We start from the raw sequence: 14358 nt of genomic DNA on the forward strand, positions 1-14358 counted from the left end.
TCTGAGTCTTGGGACCTTTTACTTCCATTCTTCAGGTTAGTCTTGCCTGCAGGACAATTCTGCACTTAAGATTTGCAATCAATCTTGACATCTAGTCAGGCAAATGCCTTCCCTCCCCCAAACCAGGTTCTTGAGAGGTATCTTGGCTCTTCAAAGCCCTTGTGCTTAAAGATATATTTCAGAATCCATTTTTCAACTTCCAAGGAAAAGGACTTGCAATTTTAATTAAAAGTACACCAAGTCTACAGATCAATTTGGCAAATCATATTTATGACACTCTTCCTTCTTGATAAGTGTTATATCTTTCAGGAAGTTTTATTGTTACACTTTTTTGGCTAAGATTTATTCCTAGGTAAGTGACTTTTTAATAGCTATTCTAAAATCTTTTCCCCCCTAGTTTTAATCGCAGTTTCTGTCCGTTGATGGTGCATAGGAATGTAGTTAGCTGATTTTATATAAAAGCAACCTTGCCAAACTTTCTAACTATAATAATTTGTCTGTAAACATCTACGGCTTTATTTCTAAATTTCAGGGGTGTGTTATGTCTCTGCGTATGGCCTCCAAACAATGATGAACAGAAAAGATGATGGCAAGCATCCTTGTCTTATTCTTGACAGTAGAAGAACTGTTTTTAATATCTCATTATCAAGTATTTATTTGTTGCAATGCGGGCCTCTCACTGTTGTGGCCTCTCCCGTTGTGGAGCACAGGCTCCAGACGCGCAGGCTCAGCGGCCATGGCTCACGGGCCCAGCCTCTCTGCAGCATGTGGGATCCTCCCGGACCGGGGCACGAACCCGTGTCCCCTGCTTCGGCAGGCGGACTCTCAACCACTGTGCCACCAGGGAAGCCCTATTTGTTGCAACTTTTAACCAGATTAAAGAGGTTCTCTTCTATTTGTGATTTGCTAAGACATTTATATTAATCAGGAGTGACTGTTTAAATTCATTGAATGTTTTTTGTTTATCTCTTAGGATGATCATATGCTTTTTCTCTTTTAATCTATTAATATTGGGAATACAATTTATAGAATCATAGCATGGCTCCAACATTTCAGATTCTGACTAATCTGTTCTACACGAGTATCTTGACATCTGTCCAGATGAGATGACGTCCAGATGAGATAAATATCAACATCTTCCCCAATTACAACTTGGGTCAAACTGCTAAAAAGTTAAAAGATGAGAGCTCAGGATAAATGTAATAAATTAGGTCCAAGGGTAGAGAACCGATCCTATGGAATACAGAGCACCGAGATGACAAGAAGCCCTGTCAACATAAACCTGACCAGTATGGTGAAGGCTAACGTTCCACAAAGCAACTGAATGTATTTTCCAGAAAAAAGAAGAAAGACATGCCAACAGAATGGCGCATTTTGTATATTCTCGACCTCTGCAGTGTTTCTGGTTCTAGGTCTTAAATAAAATCCTAATGCCTTCTATTGATATTTCTCTACAACTAACCTAAAAGCCCAAAGACATGTACAGCACCACAGTAAAGGTCATTGGCCAGCAGAGTACACGGCACATCAATAACTCAGAGTGAATGAAAAACATAAAACACTTTTTTCCTAGGTCTCATCATATTAAAAGACATTGCGGAAGTTTTCTGAACTTCAGTAAGGTAGAAAAACCATTTTTTCAAGATTTCAGTTAGCAATTACAAGATTTTCAGAGTGAGAAGAGAACTCAGTTCCCTTAGCCCAAACTTTTATTTAAGAGATGACTTAATTTACCTAGTTCGTTAACAGAAGAATTATTTTGTTGGTAATTATCACATAGGATGGATTAAAGATCCATAATATCTGTATTTTAATTATCATACAAATAAACTCAATTAGTCTGGCATAGTTGGTTTTATATTAAATTAATATGACATTATAGCTTATGATTCTCTGGGTCAGAGATTTTTCAAACTGCACCCCATGATGTCACCCTATGATAATGGGGTAGAAAAGGAAACAAGAGGGCAGAGGTTCTTTAGAGCAAATCAAATCATTTTTGAGGCGAAAGAGAGTAAGCAGAGTTAAAAGAGGTCATTTCTACTGAGTGTTTCCCATGGGGCAGGCACTCTCCTAGGTACTCTTGTGCTGACACATTCAACAGGAACAGAAACAGAGTCTGGGGGAAACCTGCTGCTCCATAATACATACTGCAGAAAGTAAAGCTTAAACACTTTTGTTGGCTAAGGACATGAAATAGATATGGTGATTCCAACTGCAGTGGGAGACTGGGGAGGAGGGGACACACCTTCTCTATGGGACCCTCATCAGTCTCTGAGGGTGGGTGAGGTTTTAATAGTTTCCATACTAAACTTCCATTGCACGAATGGTTCCACGGCTAAAAAAACAACAATGGTTGAAAACCCTAGCTCTATCTTGTCAGCAAATTAGTTAAGCCATGATTTAATATTTTCCATAGGAACTATAACTTGTAAGGCTTCTCTTTTCCTGTTTTAAAATCGCATTTCTTGTGCAAATCAAAACGAAGATGAGGTACCACCTCAGAGCGGTCAGAATGGCCATCGTTAAAAAGTCTACGAATTACAAATCCTGGAGAGGGTGTGGAGAAAAGGGAACCCTCCTACACTGCTGGTGGGAAAGTAAGTTGGTGCAGCCACTATGGAAAACAGCATGGAAGTTCCTCAGAAAACTAAAAATAGAATTACCATATGATCCAGCAATCGCATTCCTGGGAATATACCTGGACAAAACTATAATTCAAAAAGATACGTGCACCCCTATGTTCACAGCAGCACTGTTCACAATAGCCAAAACATGGAAACAACCTAAATGTCCATCAAGAGATGAATGGATAAAGAGGATGTGGTATATATACACAATGGAATACTGCTCAGCCATAAAGAAGAACGAAATAATGCCATTTGCAGTGACATGGATGCAACTAGAGATTATCATACTAAGCGAAGTAAGTCAGAACGAGAAAGACAAATACCACGTGATATCACTTACATGTGGAATCTAAAATATGGCACAAATGAACCTGTCTACAAAACAGAAAAAGAATCACGGACATAGAGAACAGACTTGTGGTTGACAAGGAGGAGGGGGAGAGAGCGGGATGGACTGGGAGTTTGGAGTTGGTAGGTGCAAACTATTATATCCTTAGAAATGATAAACAACAAGATTCTCATGTACAGCACAGGGAACTATATTCAATATCCTGTGATAAACCATAATGGAAAAGAATATAACAAAAGAATGTCTGTATGCTTATAACTGAGTCACTTTGCTGTACAGCAGAGACTGCCACAACATTGTAAATCAACTCTGCTTCAATAAAAAAAATAAAATACGCATTTCTCTCTTTTAAATTTTATAATCCATATTCTTCCCATCTCCCCAAATTTAAGTGTGTATATCCCAAGGATAGGTGGTGATGTGGGATGAGGGAGAAAGGTAAGATTTTTATGGAAAAGGTAAGTAAGTGGTGAGTAAATTATTTTTCAATATTCAAGAAAACAGAAACATATGACAAGGTCAAATACAAATTTCACACGACTTTTAAAGGTAAAACAAAAGGCCTCAAATAAATTTCATGATCACTTCCGGCCATGCAACATACATTTGCTTTTCTAAAATATCACCAAAATTACTGTTAATTCAAATTACTCTTAATATTAATATAATAATTGCCCAGATTACTTACAGTGCAACTTAGAGCGCAGGAAAGAGGGACCTGATAACATTGAATACTCTACCTGTTCTCCTATCCCAAAATGAAACTTTTAAATTTTATGTGGCATATGCCCTGTTTATTTGTGTAGAGAAGAGCTTTATGAAAAAACAAAAAGGCTTAAAAAAAACCTCCTATAATGCCTATTTTTTAAAATAGGAAACTGTTATGTTTTTCCACATATTTGAATGCTGACAATTTCCTAAATTGTCAATTGCAATTGACAATTCCTTACCCACTTTTAAATAGCTAAAGAATATTTTATTACATTTGTAGGTTTCATAAGTTGCATCTTGTACATCAGTTTAACTTTTCTGGTTATGTCACTATCTAGTTGCATTGTGGTTTTTCTTAGTGACCTATCCTCATTCCGAATTTTGAACGGTTCCATCTTAACTTTCACATCTGTGCCATTCTGGGTTTGACTAATTAAAAGGGAACACAGAATGTATGAATATAGTATAATAAATTTCTGTCAGATGCAAAATAACTCCTCCTATGATGCATTACAGCACACACACAAAAGGGCTCCTGGGCCTTAAAAGCTGAGAAATCCTCCTCAGCCATAGGCTATAACAGCATCTATGAAGCACTGCGTTCCTTCAGATACCTTAACGATTCTATGCATCTCTGAACATTCCGAACATACGTCACATGTGTTCTCATTAGACTGTAACGAGGTATGTGTTAAATGGTTAAAGGCTATCTTCTTTTTAGACATTGGGAGACCTGACAGGTTTCCTGTTAGGTACCTTATGCCCTGCACGGAACTTAGCCCCTGACCATAAAGGAGCTGACAGTAACTACAGAAGAGAGGAAGGGCCCTCACAGCTCGCCACATAATCTGCAATGGTAAACTCCATCAAAAGATAGCCATCAACGAGCACGTTTAGAAGATACCCTCTAACCAAAGAGAAGAAAACTCTGGTTTGAGCTAGTTACCTAAAACTCACTGATCTTTTCAAAATAAGTACAAAGTGAAACATTTTTTGTTAACAAGGGGTGATACATATACATCAGAAGTGATATGTACAATTTTTCAGTAGGACAATAGTTGAGACCAACTGTAGCCAGATTCATGGTACAGAAATGGGGTTAGAGCTACACAAATCTACAAATATTAAATAAAAAACCATTCTGTAGAAATTAATGGTTAATAACTACTTATCCCAAAAGTGCTCTTTACAATGACAACAGGATTTATTCTCCACTGATAATTTGATAAAATATTGTACCCTATGAATACCAGCATGCACACATGGCACTGTGTCTATAAACTTGTGTGAAACCAGAGAACTCTAGTGTCTGTGACATCTCATTAATCTGGGACAATCTCTAGGACTAAATCATCAAGCAAATAAAAAAATACTAATGTTATTAGACAGTACAAAATGGCTATGTTCAACAAACCCTGGGTCTTAATAAAAGTCTTTGTGTAAATGTAACTAAATTGTATCAACAAGCAGGCAATATTACCATCCATTCTCAATAAAACCAACAAGAAGATCAAATGACTAGAAACTAAAATAGCATTGGGAGGCAGAGTCATAAAAGATGTATGCTGAAAAGAAGAACCCAGCATCACTTTCAATAGGCACTTCTGAAGAGCCTTTCTACATCGCCAGCTGAAGGATTTATGTTCCCCTAAAACCATGGTATCTAACACCAAGTTTTGTGCTTAGTTCCTACAATTACAGATGATGTTCTTCTTGTAATGGACAAAGTACTTAAGCTAAATCCTTTCCTTGAGGTGATGGAGCAATATAAATATTCAATAGAGAGAAAAAGCAAAAACGAAGAGAACACACACTTTTCTTTACAAAAGCAAATGCACTTGATAATAAAAAGGCAGCAACGTTCACTGTTAAAGGCCATCCTACCTGTGTTTTTTGATGCCATTGGAGAGAGCATCTCCACCACCACAGTCTTTTCCTTCGGACATTCTGTGCTTTCTACTCCTCAGGTGCTCTCCTTCCTCTTCAAAGCAGTGCGCAGTCACTGCTTCCAATCTACTCAGGGACCGTTCGGACTCGGAATCTGTGGCAGAGCAGGTTCACAGTCAATGAACTGAACTTTGGTGTGAGGCTTCCGTAACAATGGATCTCTCCCTTAACGCATCAGGCTTTGAAACTTAAGCAGCCTACTTTGTCCTTCAACAATCCATCTGTTAACTCCTCCTCAGGGATTTCAAAGAACCTGCACCCAATAAGGCTAAAGTGGATTTAGGAAACAGATATAGGATTATATAAACTTACAACTGTTAGATTGTATACACTAAAAGAGACGTCCAGAGATTACCTAATTCTTAAAGAAATTATATTCAGTGGTTTTCCCCCTGAAAAAATTTCTACTTTTATCTTCCCTTTCAAAGCACCTTAAGCATAACTTTAAAAACACAATCAATTTTTTAAACTCATGTATAAAGAAAAAGCTACCGTGGCTGTACTTGGGGGAAGCATAAATTACATCTGATACTACAGACACCAAAGCAAAGGTAATTTTTAACTACTTTAAAAAACACTTCTTCTGATATTATATTATTTAAATTCTCAAAAGCTGAAGTCTGAAGTGGCCATATAAAATCTAATTATCAGGCGGGTGTTTTTAGGATGGAAATGCCACATTCCCAACTGCCTATGCATTCAGCGTGGAGCCATCGGCCTGTTTGGGAATAAAAGGACAACTTATCTGCGTACAATACGCTACAGTTTTCAGGCACACTCACATCCTTCATCTCCTTTCAGCATCTCCAGGGTGCTTTGCTGATGGCGAGGAAGGACTACGGGGTTAAGAAGTATGCCCGCTTACTTGTTTAACGCTCTACGTATTTCAGTTCACAGTAGCAGCCATCCAATCTCTAGAAAACTTTAAATGATGCCTATGCTTTTATTAAAATGTAAATTCCAGGTAACATCTAACTTTCCGTAAGCAGATGACCATACAGGCAACCGTCCTCTGCTCTAGGGAAGCACTCACACCCATTCAAGTAACCTCCCTTAAATAAAAGTTTCAACCATCTGCTTAGTGTGTATTATAGCTAAGATGTTCAGGAAATAAAATTATTTAGTACTTCTTTTCCCCCAACTGCATTCTATAATTCAGCCAAAATCATGGGCTCTTATTTTTATCACATTAGGTTCACGAGTAACAACTGTTGGACAAGTACCACTGCAGGTTGGACAACACACCTTGAACTCTGGACTGTCTAAATGGTGTAAGTTACCTGCAGAAAAGACTCAATGCTACGGAAGTTATTTTTATCTTCTGTAAATATAACTTTACCAGAATTGAAATATAGCTTTGTTGTGACATATACCATATAGCAAAGAAAGAGATATTTTAATAATAAGTTTAAAGCAATAGTTATTTTTCATTGTCAATTTTGGCAGGCAGTGACAATATTTTATGAAAAACAACTGAAGACTTGGGAGATTGGGATTGACATATATACACTAATATGTATAAAATGGATAACTAATAAGAACCTGCTGTATAAAAAAATAAATTCCAAAATTCCAAAAAAAACCCCAAAAGTGAAGACAACCTGCAAAGCCAGTAACAGGGGACTGTCATCCATTAGATGAAATACACAGCTGCTAAAATCACAATTACAAAAGCAAATAAAATAGAAAAATACTTTTAACAGAGTGATAAGTCAAAATAATCAGGATACCATTTTACAACTCTAAAATATAAGCAAAAAAAATTAATTTTATTCTGCCTTAAAGAAAGATCTATCTGGTTCAGGTAAACAGATATCTGTCCAAATGAGAGCAGTGAAACGACAGAAGTTTGTCTAGGGCACAGTGAGGCAAAGAGGGGAAGAGTCCATTTGCTGAGGTAGGCAAAGGGGTATCAGGAAAGGATATAGGAGAGGTGGTATTACCTGAAAACTGGCTTCGTCTCTCTTGGTGGGTGTCAAGCAAAAAGACACAACCAAGCCAAAGAGTGGGAGAAAGAAGGATTTATTACTTGCAGGAAATAAGGAGAACACCGGGGATCTTTCCCAAGGCAGTGTCTCCCCAACAGCAAAACTGGGGAAGTTTTACACTAAGGGTGCCTGCATATTCATGAATGGGCCTGGGCAGTATATGCATATTCATGAAGGGGTTTTGAGCAGAGGAGAATTCAAAAGAGAATTGAGGCAAAGGTTGACAGAGTCCAAGCTTTAGCTGATTGAAGTCATGAGGGTCAGAAAAGGTCAACAGTTGATCTGGTGGTTGGTTGCAGGCTCAAGAGGAGCGCCGTTTGAATTCTGTAAAACAGCTCAAGAAAGTGTTTCAGGCTAATCTTTACCACTGAAAACAGAACTGGGAGTCTTTACAACTGATTTATCATCTTTGCTACTGCAACTTCTCTTGCCTGGTAACAGTCCTGTTTGTTCCTGCATTATTTTGTTCCCTCAAGATCATTAATTACTGAGACCTGTTCAAGGGCAAGCACTGTGGCCAGGCTTAGATCACAAAATGGTTTAGGCTAAAAATGGCTTCTCTTATGTCAAGAAAGCCATGCCTGGTTCGTTTTCTTTGGGGACCCCCTACCTTATCTGCTTACAGTGGAACAACAGGTAAATCTCAAAACAATGAGAATGGTGCTCAGGTGGAGGTGAGGGAAGAGTTGTTCAGAGGAAGCGGCATGAGCACAACCTGAACCAAAGAGGGTGACAGTGGTCTTGGGGGGAAGATCGGGTGGTTTTTTCACTTTCACATTTTTAAGTTTGTTTCATATGAAAAAATTAAGAATTTAAAGAGCCAAACAAAATAACCCTGTCTGCATTGGTTAGTATTAATCAAGATGCATTATTACTTTATAATTTAGATGTCATGAAAACCAAAATGCACTGAAGCAAAAAACCTCAAGCACTCAAGCATTTATTAAACATCACTCTGCACAGGATACTGTGTTTGCTATTTAAGGGATACAAATCATAAGACAGGGACTAATCCATTTCCAAAGAAAATTCTTAACAAAAAGCAGATATACAATAAACACCAAACAAGAGGTAAGGCAGTAAGAACTTCTATGAAGCAAAGACTTTACTCAGAACAAGATTTAAACTTACTGAACACAAGCTGAAGACCTACTACCTTCATCCAATCATAGGAGCGCTGTGCTTACCCCTAGGGACACGCTATCAGGTGGCAGTACAGACCCTTATCATTCCCCTCCCCTCCCCTCCACCCCAAGGGTAGCAACTTGACTTCCTCTCTGCCCCCTCTCCTAGTCTCTCTCACCCTGTTCATCCACCTCTCCCCTCCCCCCAACCCTTATTTCTCTCTACCTTGCTCCCAACCTCCTTCTCCCTCTAATATAATCAGGCTATGCCCACTCTTCCCCTGAAGGGCTCTAGCAAAGATCACCAATTACCGCCATACTGCAAAGTTAGTCCAATAATCATTTTTTAATTCTTATCATGACTCGTCCACCACATCTTATACTGCTTACTTCATTCTTCCCCTCCTTTATTTGGTGCAAGGCATGGTGGGTGATTCAAAGAACAGTGAGATGTGGTCCCTGTCCATGGTCGAGCAGAGGTAGACCGTTTTGTGAAAACATGAGTTCAGTGAATTACTCCTGGTGCAGTGGCGTAAGTCTGGATGGGGGCAGTGGGCCACACAGGAGGGAACAGCCAGTTTCACACAGTGAAGGACTGGGTATCCAGAGATGATTGTGACTGACGGCTGAGCTAAGTTGACAAGGAGTAAGACTGGGGGTGGAGGAGGGAGTTACAATAGAGGAACTGTTCCAGGCATAAGGGAGCGGCATGATGCAAGGCAGGGAGGAAAGAAGGAGCATTCAGTAAGGTGGGAGGAGAAGACGCGAGAAAGGAGTGGTGACAGGGCGGCTGGGGGGAAATGAAGCTATGAATCAGTCATGAAGCTGACTGCTCAGGATGAATAAAGATCAACGGCAGGCAGTGGGAAAAGAGGGCATAAAATGAAGCGGGAATGAGGTAGTATCCCATTCCACGCCGTAAAGTTCTTTCACCCGCTAGAGGCAAATCGTCAGCTCATCTCTGAGCATTCTAGCTTCAGAGGCAAAGGAGGAAACACGATCAGTGACATGATTTACAGTGTCCTCGAGATAAAAACGAACTTGTTGATTAAGAACAAAAGCTCAGTTACTTCTAGTACTATGTATACAGTGAGACATAGCTTGGACTTACATTGTGGGCAATAAGGAGCCATCCTTAACTTCTATGCCTCCAATGCATGAGTCACGCCAATACGCCTCCAGCAGAGGATCATTTCATTTGGAGACCCACGGGTCCAGATATATTTAAATTCTAACGTGTTTACCTAAGTAGCAAAGCATAGTCCCTGTGGAGGCTTACTGATTAAGGTGAAGCCTGACCATATGAGTAATTTTTTTTTGAATTTTTGAATTTTATTTTTTATACAGCAGGTTCTTATTAGTTATCTATTTTATACATATTAATGAATACATGTCAATCCCAATCTCCCAACTCATCCCACCACCGCCCCCCGCCACTTCCCCCCCTTGGTGTCTGTATATCTGTGTCTCTACATCTGTGTCTCTATTTCTCCACATCTGTGTCTCTATTTCTGCCCTGCAAACCAGTTCATCTGTACCATTTTTTCTAGGTTCCCCATATATGCATTAATTTACGATATCTCTTTTTCTCTTTCTGACTTACTTCATTCTGTATGACAGTCTCCAGATCCATCCACATCTCTCCAAATGGCCCAATTTCATTCCTTTTTATGGCTGAGTAATATTCCGTTTTGTATAAATGTAACACATCTTCTTTACCCATTCGTCTGTCGATGGAAATTTAGGTTGCTTCCATGACCTGGCAATTGTAAATAGTGCTGCAGTGAACACTGGGGTGCATGTTTTCTCTGGGTATATGCCCATTAGCAGGATTGCTGGGTCGTATGGTAATTCTATTTTTAGTTTTTTAAGGAACCTCCATACTGTTCTCCATAATAGCTGTATCAATTTACATTCCCACCAACAGCGCAAGAGGGTTCCCTTTCCTAAACACCCTCTCCAGCATTTGTTGTTGGCAGATTTTCTGATGATGCCCATTCTAACTGGTGTGAGGTGATACCTCATTGTAGTTTTGATTTGCATTTCTCTAATAATTAGTGATGCTAAACAGCTTTTCATGTGTTTCTTGGCCATCTGTATGTCTTCTTTGGAGAAATGTCTATTTAGGTCTTCTGCCCATTTTTGGATTGGGTTGTTTTTTTAATATTGAGCTGCATGGGCTGTTTATATATTTTGGAGATTACTCCTTTGTCCATTGATTCGTTTGCAAATATTTTCTCCCATTCTGAGGGTTGTCTTATCATCTTGTTTGTAGTTTCCTTTGCTTTGCAAAAGCTAAGTTTCATTAGGTGCCATTTGTTTTTATTTCCATTACTCTACAAGGTGGATCAAAAAAGATCTTGCTGTGACTTATGTAAAAGAGTGTTCTTCCTATGTTTTCCTCTAAGAGTTTTATAGCATCCAGCCTTACATTTAGGTCTATAATCTATTTTGAGTTTATTTTTGTGTATGGTGTTAGGGAGTGTTCTAATTTCATTCTTTTAAATGTAGCTGTCCAGTTTTCCCAGCACCACTTATTGAAGAGACTGTCTTTTCTCTATTGCATATCCTTGCCTCCTTTGTCATAGATAAGTTGACCACAGGTGCGTGGGTTTATCTCTGGGCTTTCTATCCTGTTCCATTGATCTATATTTCTGTTTCTGTGCCAGCACCATATTATCTTGATTACTGTAGCTTTGTAGTATAGTCTGAAGTCAGGGAGTCTGATTCCTCCAGTTCCATTTTTTTCACCCAAGACTGCTTTGGCTATTCAGGGTCTTCTGTGTCTCCATACAAATTTTAAGATTTTTTGTTCTACTTCTGTAAAAAATGCCATTGGTAATTTGATAGGGATTGCATTGAACCTGTAGATTGCTTTGGGTAGTATAGTCATTTTCATGATATTGATTCTTCCAATCCAAGAACATGGTATATCTCTCCATCTGTTTGTGTCATCTTTGATTTCTTTCATCAGTGTCTTATAGTTTTCTGAGTACAGAACTTTTACCTCCTTAGATAGGTTTATTCCTAGGTATTTTATTCTTTTTGTTGCAATGGTGAATGGGATTGTTTCCTTAATTTCTCTTTCTGACCTTTCGTTGTTAGTGTACAGGAATATAAGAGGTTTCTGTTCATTAATTTTGTATCCTGCAACTTTACTAAATTTATTGATTAGCTCTAATTGTTTTCTGATGGCATCTTCAGAATTCTCTATGTATAGTATCATGTCATCTGCAAACAGTGACAGTTTTACTTCTTGTCCAATTTGGATTCCTTTTTCTTTTTCTTCTTTGATTGCCGTGGCTAGGACTTCCAAAATTATGTTGAATAATAGTGGCGAGAGTGGTCATCCTTGTCTTGTTCATGATCTTAGAGGAAATGCTTTCAATTTTTCATCATTGAGAATGATGTTTGCTGTGGGTTTGTCATATATGGCCTTTATTATGTTGAGGTAGGTTCCCTCTCCGTCCACTTTCTGGAGAGTTTTTATCATAAATGGATGTTGAATTTGGTCAAAAGCTTTTCCTGCATATACTGAGATGATCATAACGGTTTTTATTCTTCAATTTGTTAATATGGTGTATCACATTGATTGATTTGCATATACTGAAGAATCCTTGCATCCCTGGGATAAATCCCATTTGACCATGGTGTATGATCCTTTTAATGTGTTGTTGGATCCCGTTTGCTAGTATTTTGTTGAGGATTTTTGCATCTACATTCATCAGTGATACTGGTAATTTTCTTTTTTTTGTAGTATCTCTGTCTGGTTTTGGTATCAGGGTGATGGTGGCCTCATAGAATGGGTTTGGGAGTGTTCCTTCCTCTGCAATTATTTGGAAGAGTTTCAGAAGGATGGGTGTTAGCTCTTCTCTAAATGTTTGATAGAATTCACCTGTGAAGCCATCTGGTCCTGGACTTTAGTTTGTTGGAAGATTTTTAATCACAGTTTCAATTTCATTACCTGGGATTGGTCTGTTCCTATTTTCTATTTTTTCCTGGTTCAGTCTTGGAAGTTTATATCTTTCTAAGAATTTGTCCATGTCTTCCAGGTTGTCCATTTTATTGGCATAGAGTTGCCTGTAGTAGTCTCTTTTGATGCTTTGTATTTCTGCAGTGTCCATTGTAACTTCTCCTTTTTCATTTCTAATTTTATTGATTTGAGTCCTCTCCCTCTTTTTCTTGATGAGTCTCGCTAAAAGTTCATCAATTCTGTTTATCTTCTCAAAGAACCAGTTTTTAGTTTTATTGATCTTCGCTATTGTTTTCTTTGTTTCTATTTCATCTATTTCTGTTCTGGTCTTTATGATTTCCTTCCTTCTACTAACTTAGGGTTTTGTTTGTTCTTCTTTCTCTAGTTCCTTTAGGTGTAAGGTTAGATTGTTTGAGATTTTTCTTGTTTCTTGAGGTAGGACTGTATTGCTATAAACTTCCCTCTTAGAACTGCTTTTGCTGCATCCCATAGGTTTTGGATCATGTTTTTGTTGTCATTTGTCTCTAGGTATTTTTTGATTTCCTCTTTGATTTCTTCAGTGATTTCTTGGTTATTTAGTAGCACACTGTTTAGCCTCCATGTGTTTGTGTTTTTTACGTTTTTTTCCTTGTAATAGATTTCTAATCTCATAGCGTTATTGTTGGAAAAGATGCTTGATATGATTTCAATTTTCTTAAATTTACTGAGGCTTGATTTGTGGCCCAAGATGTGATCTATCCTGGAGAAAGTTCCGTGTGCACTTTAGAAGAAAGTGTAATCTGCTGTTTTTGGATGGAATGTCCTATAAATATCAATTAAATCTATCTGGTCTGTTGTGTCATTTAAAGCTTGTGCTTCCTTATTAATTTTCTGTCTGGATGATGTGCCCACTGGTTTAAGTGAGGTGTTAAAGTCCCCCACTGTTATTGTGTTACTGTCGATTTCCTCTTTTAGAGCTGTTAGCAGCTGTCTTATGTATTGAGGTACTCCTATGTTGGGTGCATATATAGTTGTTATATCTTCTTCTTGGATTGATCTCTTGATCATTATGTAGTGTCCTTCCTTGTGTCTTATAACATTCTTTATTTTAAAGTCTATTTGATCTGATATGAGTATTGCTACTCCAGCTTTCTTTTGATTTCCATTTGCATGGAATATCTTTTTCCATCCCCTCACTTTCAGTCTGTATGTGCCCCTGAAGTGGGTCTCCTGTAGACAGCATATATACGGGTCTTGTTTTTGTATCCATTCAGCAAGCCTGTGTCTTTTGGTTGGAGCATTTAATCCATTCACGTTTAAGATAATTATCAATATGTATGTTCCTATGACCATTTTCTTAATTGTTTTGCGTTTGTTTTCATAGCTCCTTTTCTTCTCTTGTGTTTCCCACTTAGAGAAGTTCCTTTAGCATTAGTTGTAGAGCTGGTTTGGTGGTGTTGAATTCTCTTAGCTTTTGCTTGTCTGTAAAGCTTTTGATTTCTCCATCGAATCTGAATGAGATTCCTGCCTGGTAGAGTAATCTTGGTTGTAGGTTCTTCCCTTTCATCACTTTAAATATATCATGCCACTCCCTTCTGGCTTGTAGAGTTTCTGCTGAGAAATCAGCTGCTAACCTTATGGGAGTTCCATTGTATGT

General features: G+C 38.3%; 1 protein-coding gene across 12 annotated transcripts in view; it reads right to left on the reverse strand.

Moving 5' to 3' along the window:
- The window catches only part of OSBPL1A (oxysterol binding protein like 1A), a 211169-nt gene that overhangs the window by 62334 nt on the left and 134477 nt on the right, over window positions 1-14358 (reverse strand). For all 12 annotated transcript variants that reach the window (XM_060028802.1, XM_060028804.1, XM_069541326.1 and 9 more), the window contains one exon: window positions 5575-5731. In XM_060028802.1, the coding sequence (XP_059884785.1) occupies window positions 5575-5731 (157 nt within the window). The remainder of the gene's footprint in view (window positions 1-5574; window positions 5732-14358) is intronic.

The sequence above is a fragment of the Delphinus delphis genome, chromosome 13, assembly GCF_949987515.2.
Source record: "Delphinus delphis chromosome 13, mDelDel1.2, whole genome shotgun sequence".
Classification (NCBI taxonomy): domain Eukaryota; kingdom Metazoa; phylum Chordata; class Mammalia; order Artiodactyla; family Delphinidae; genus Delphinus; species Delphinus delphis.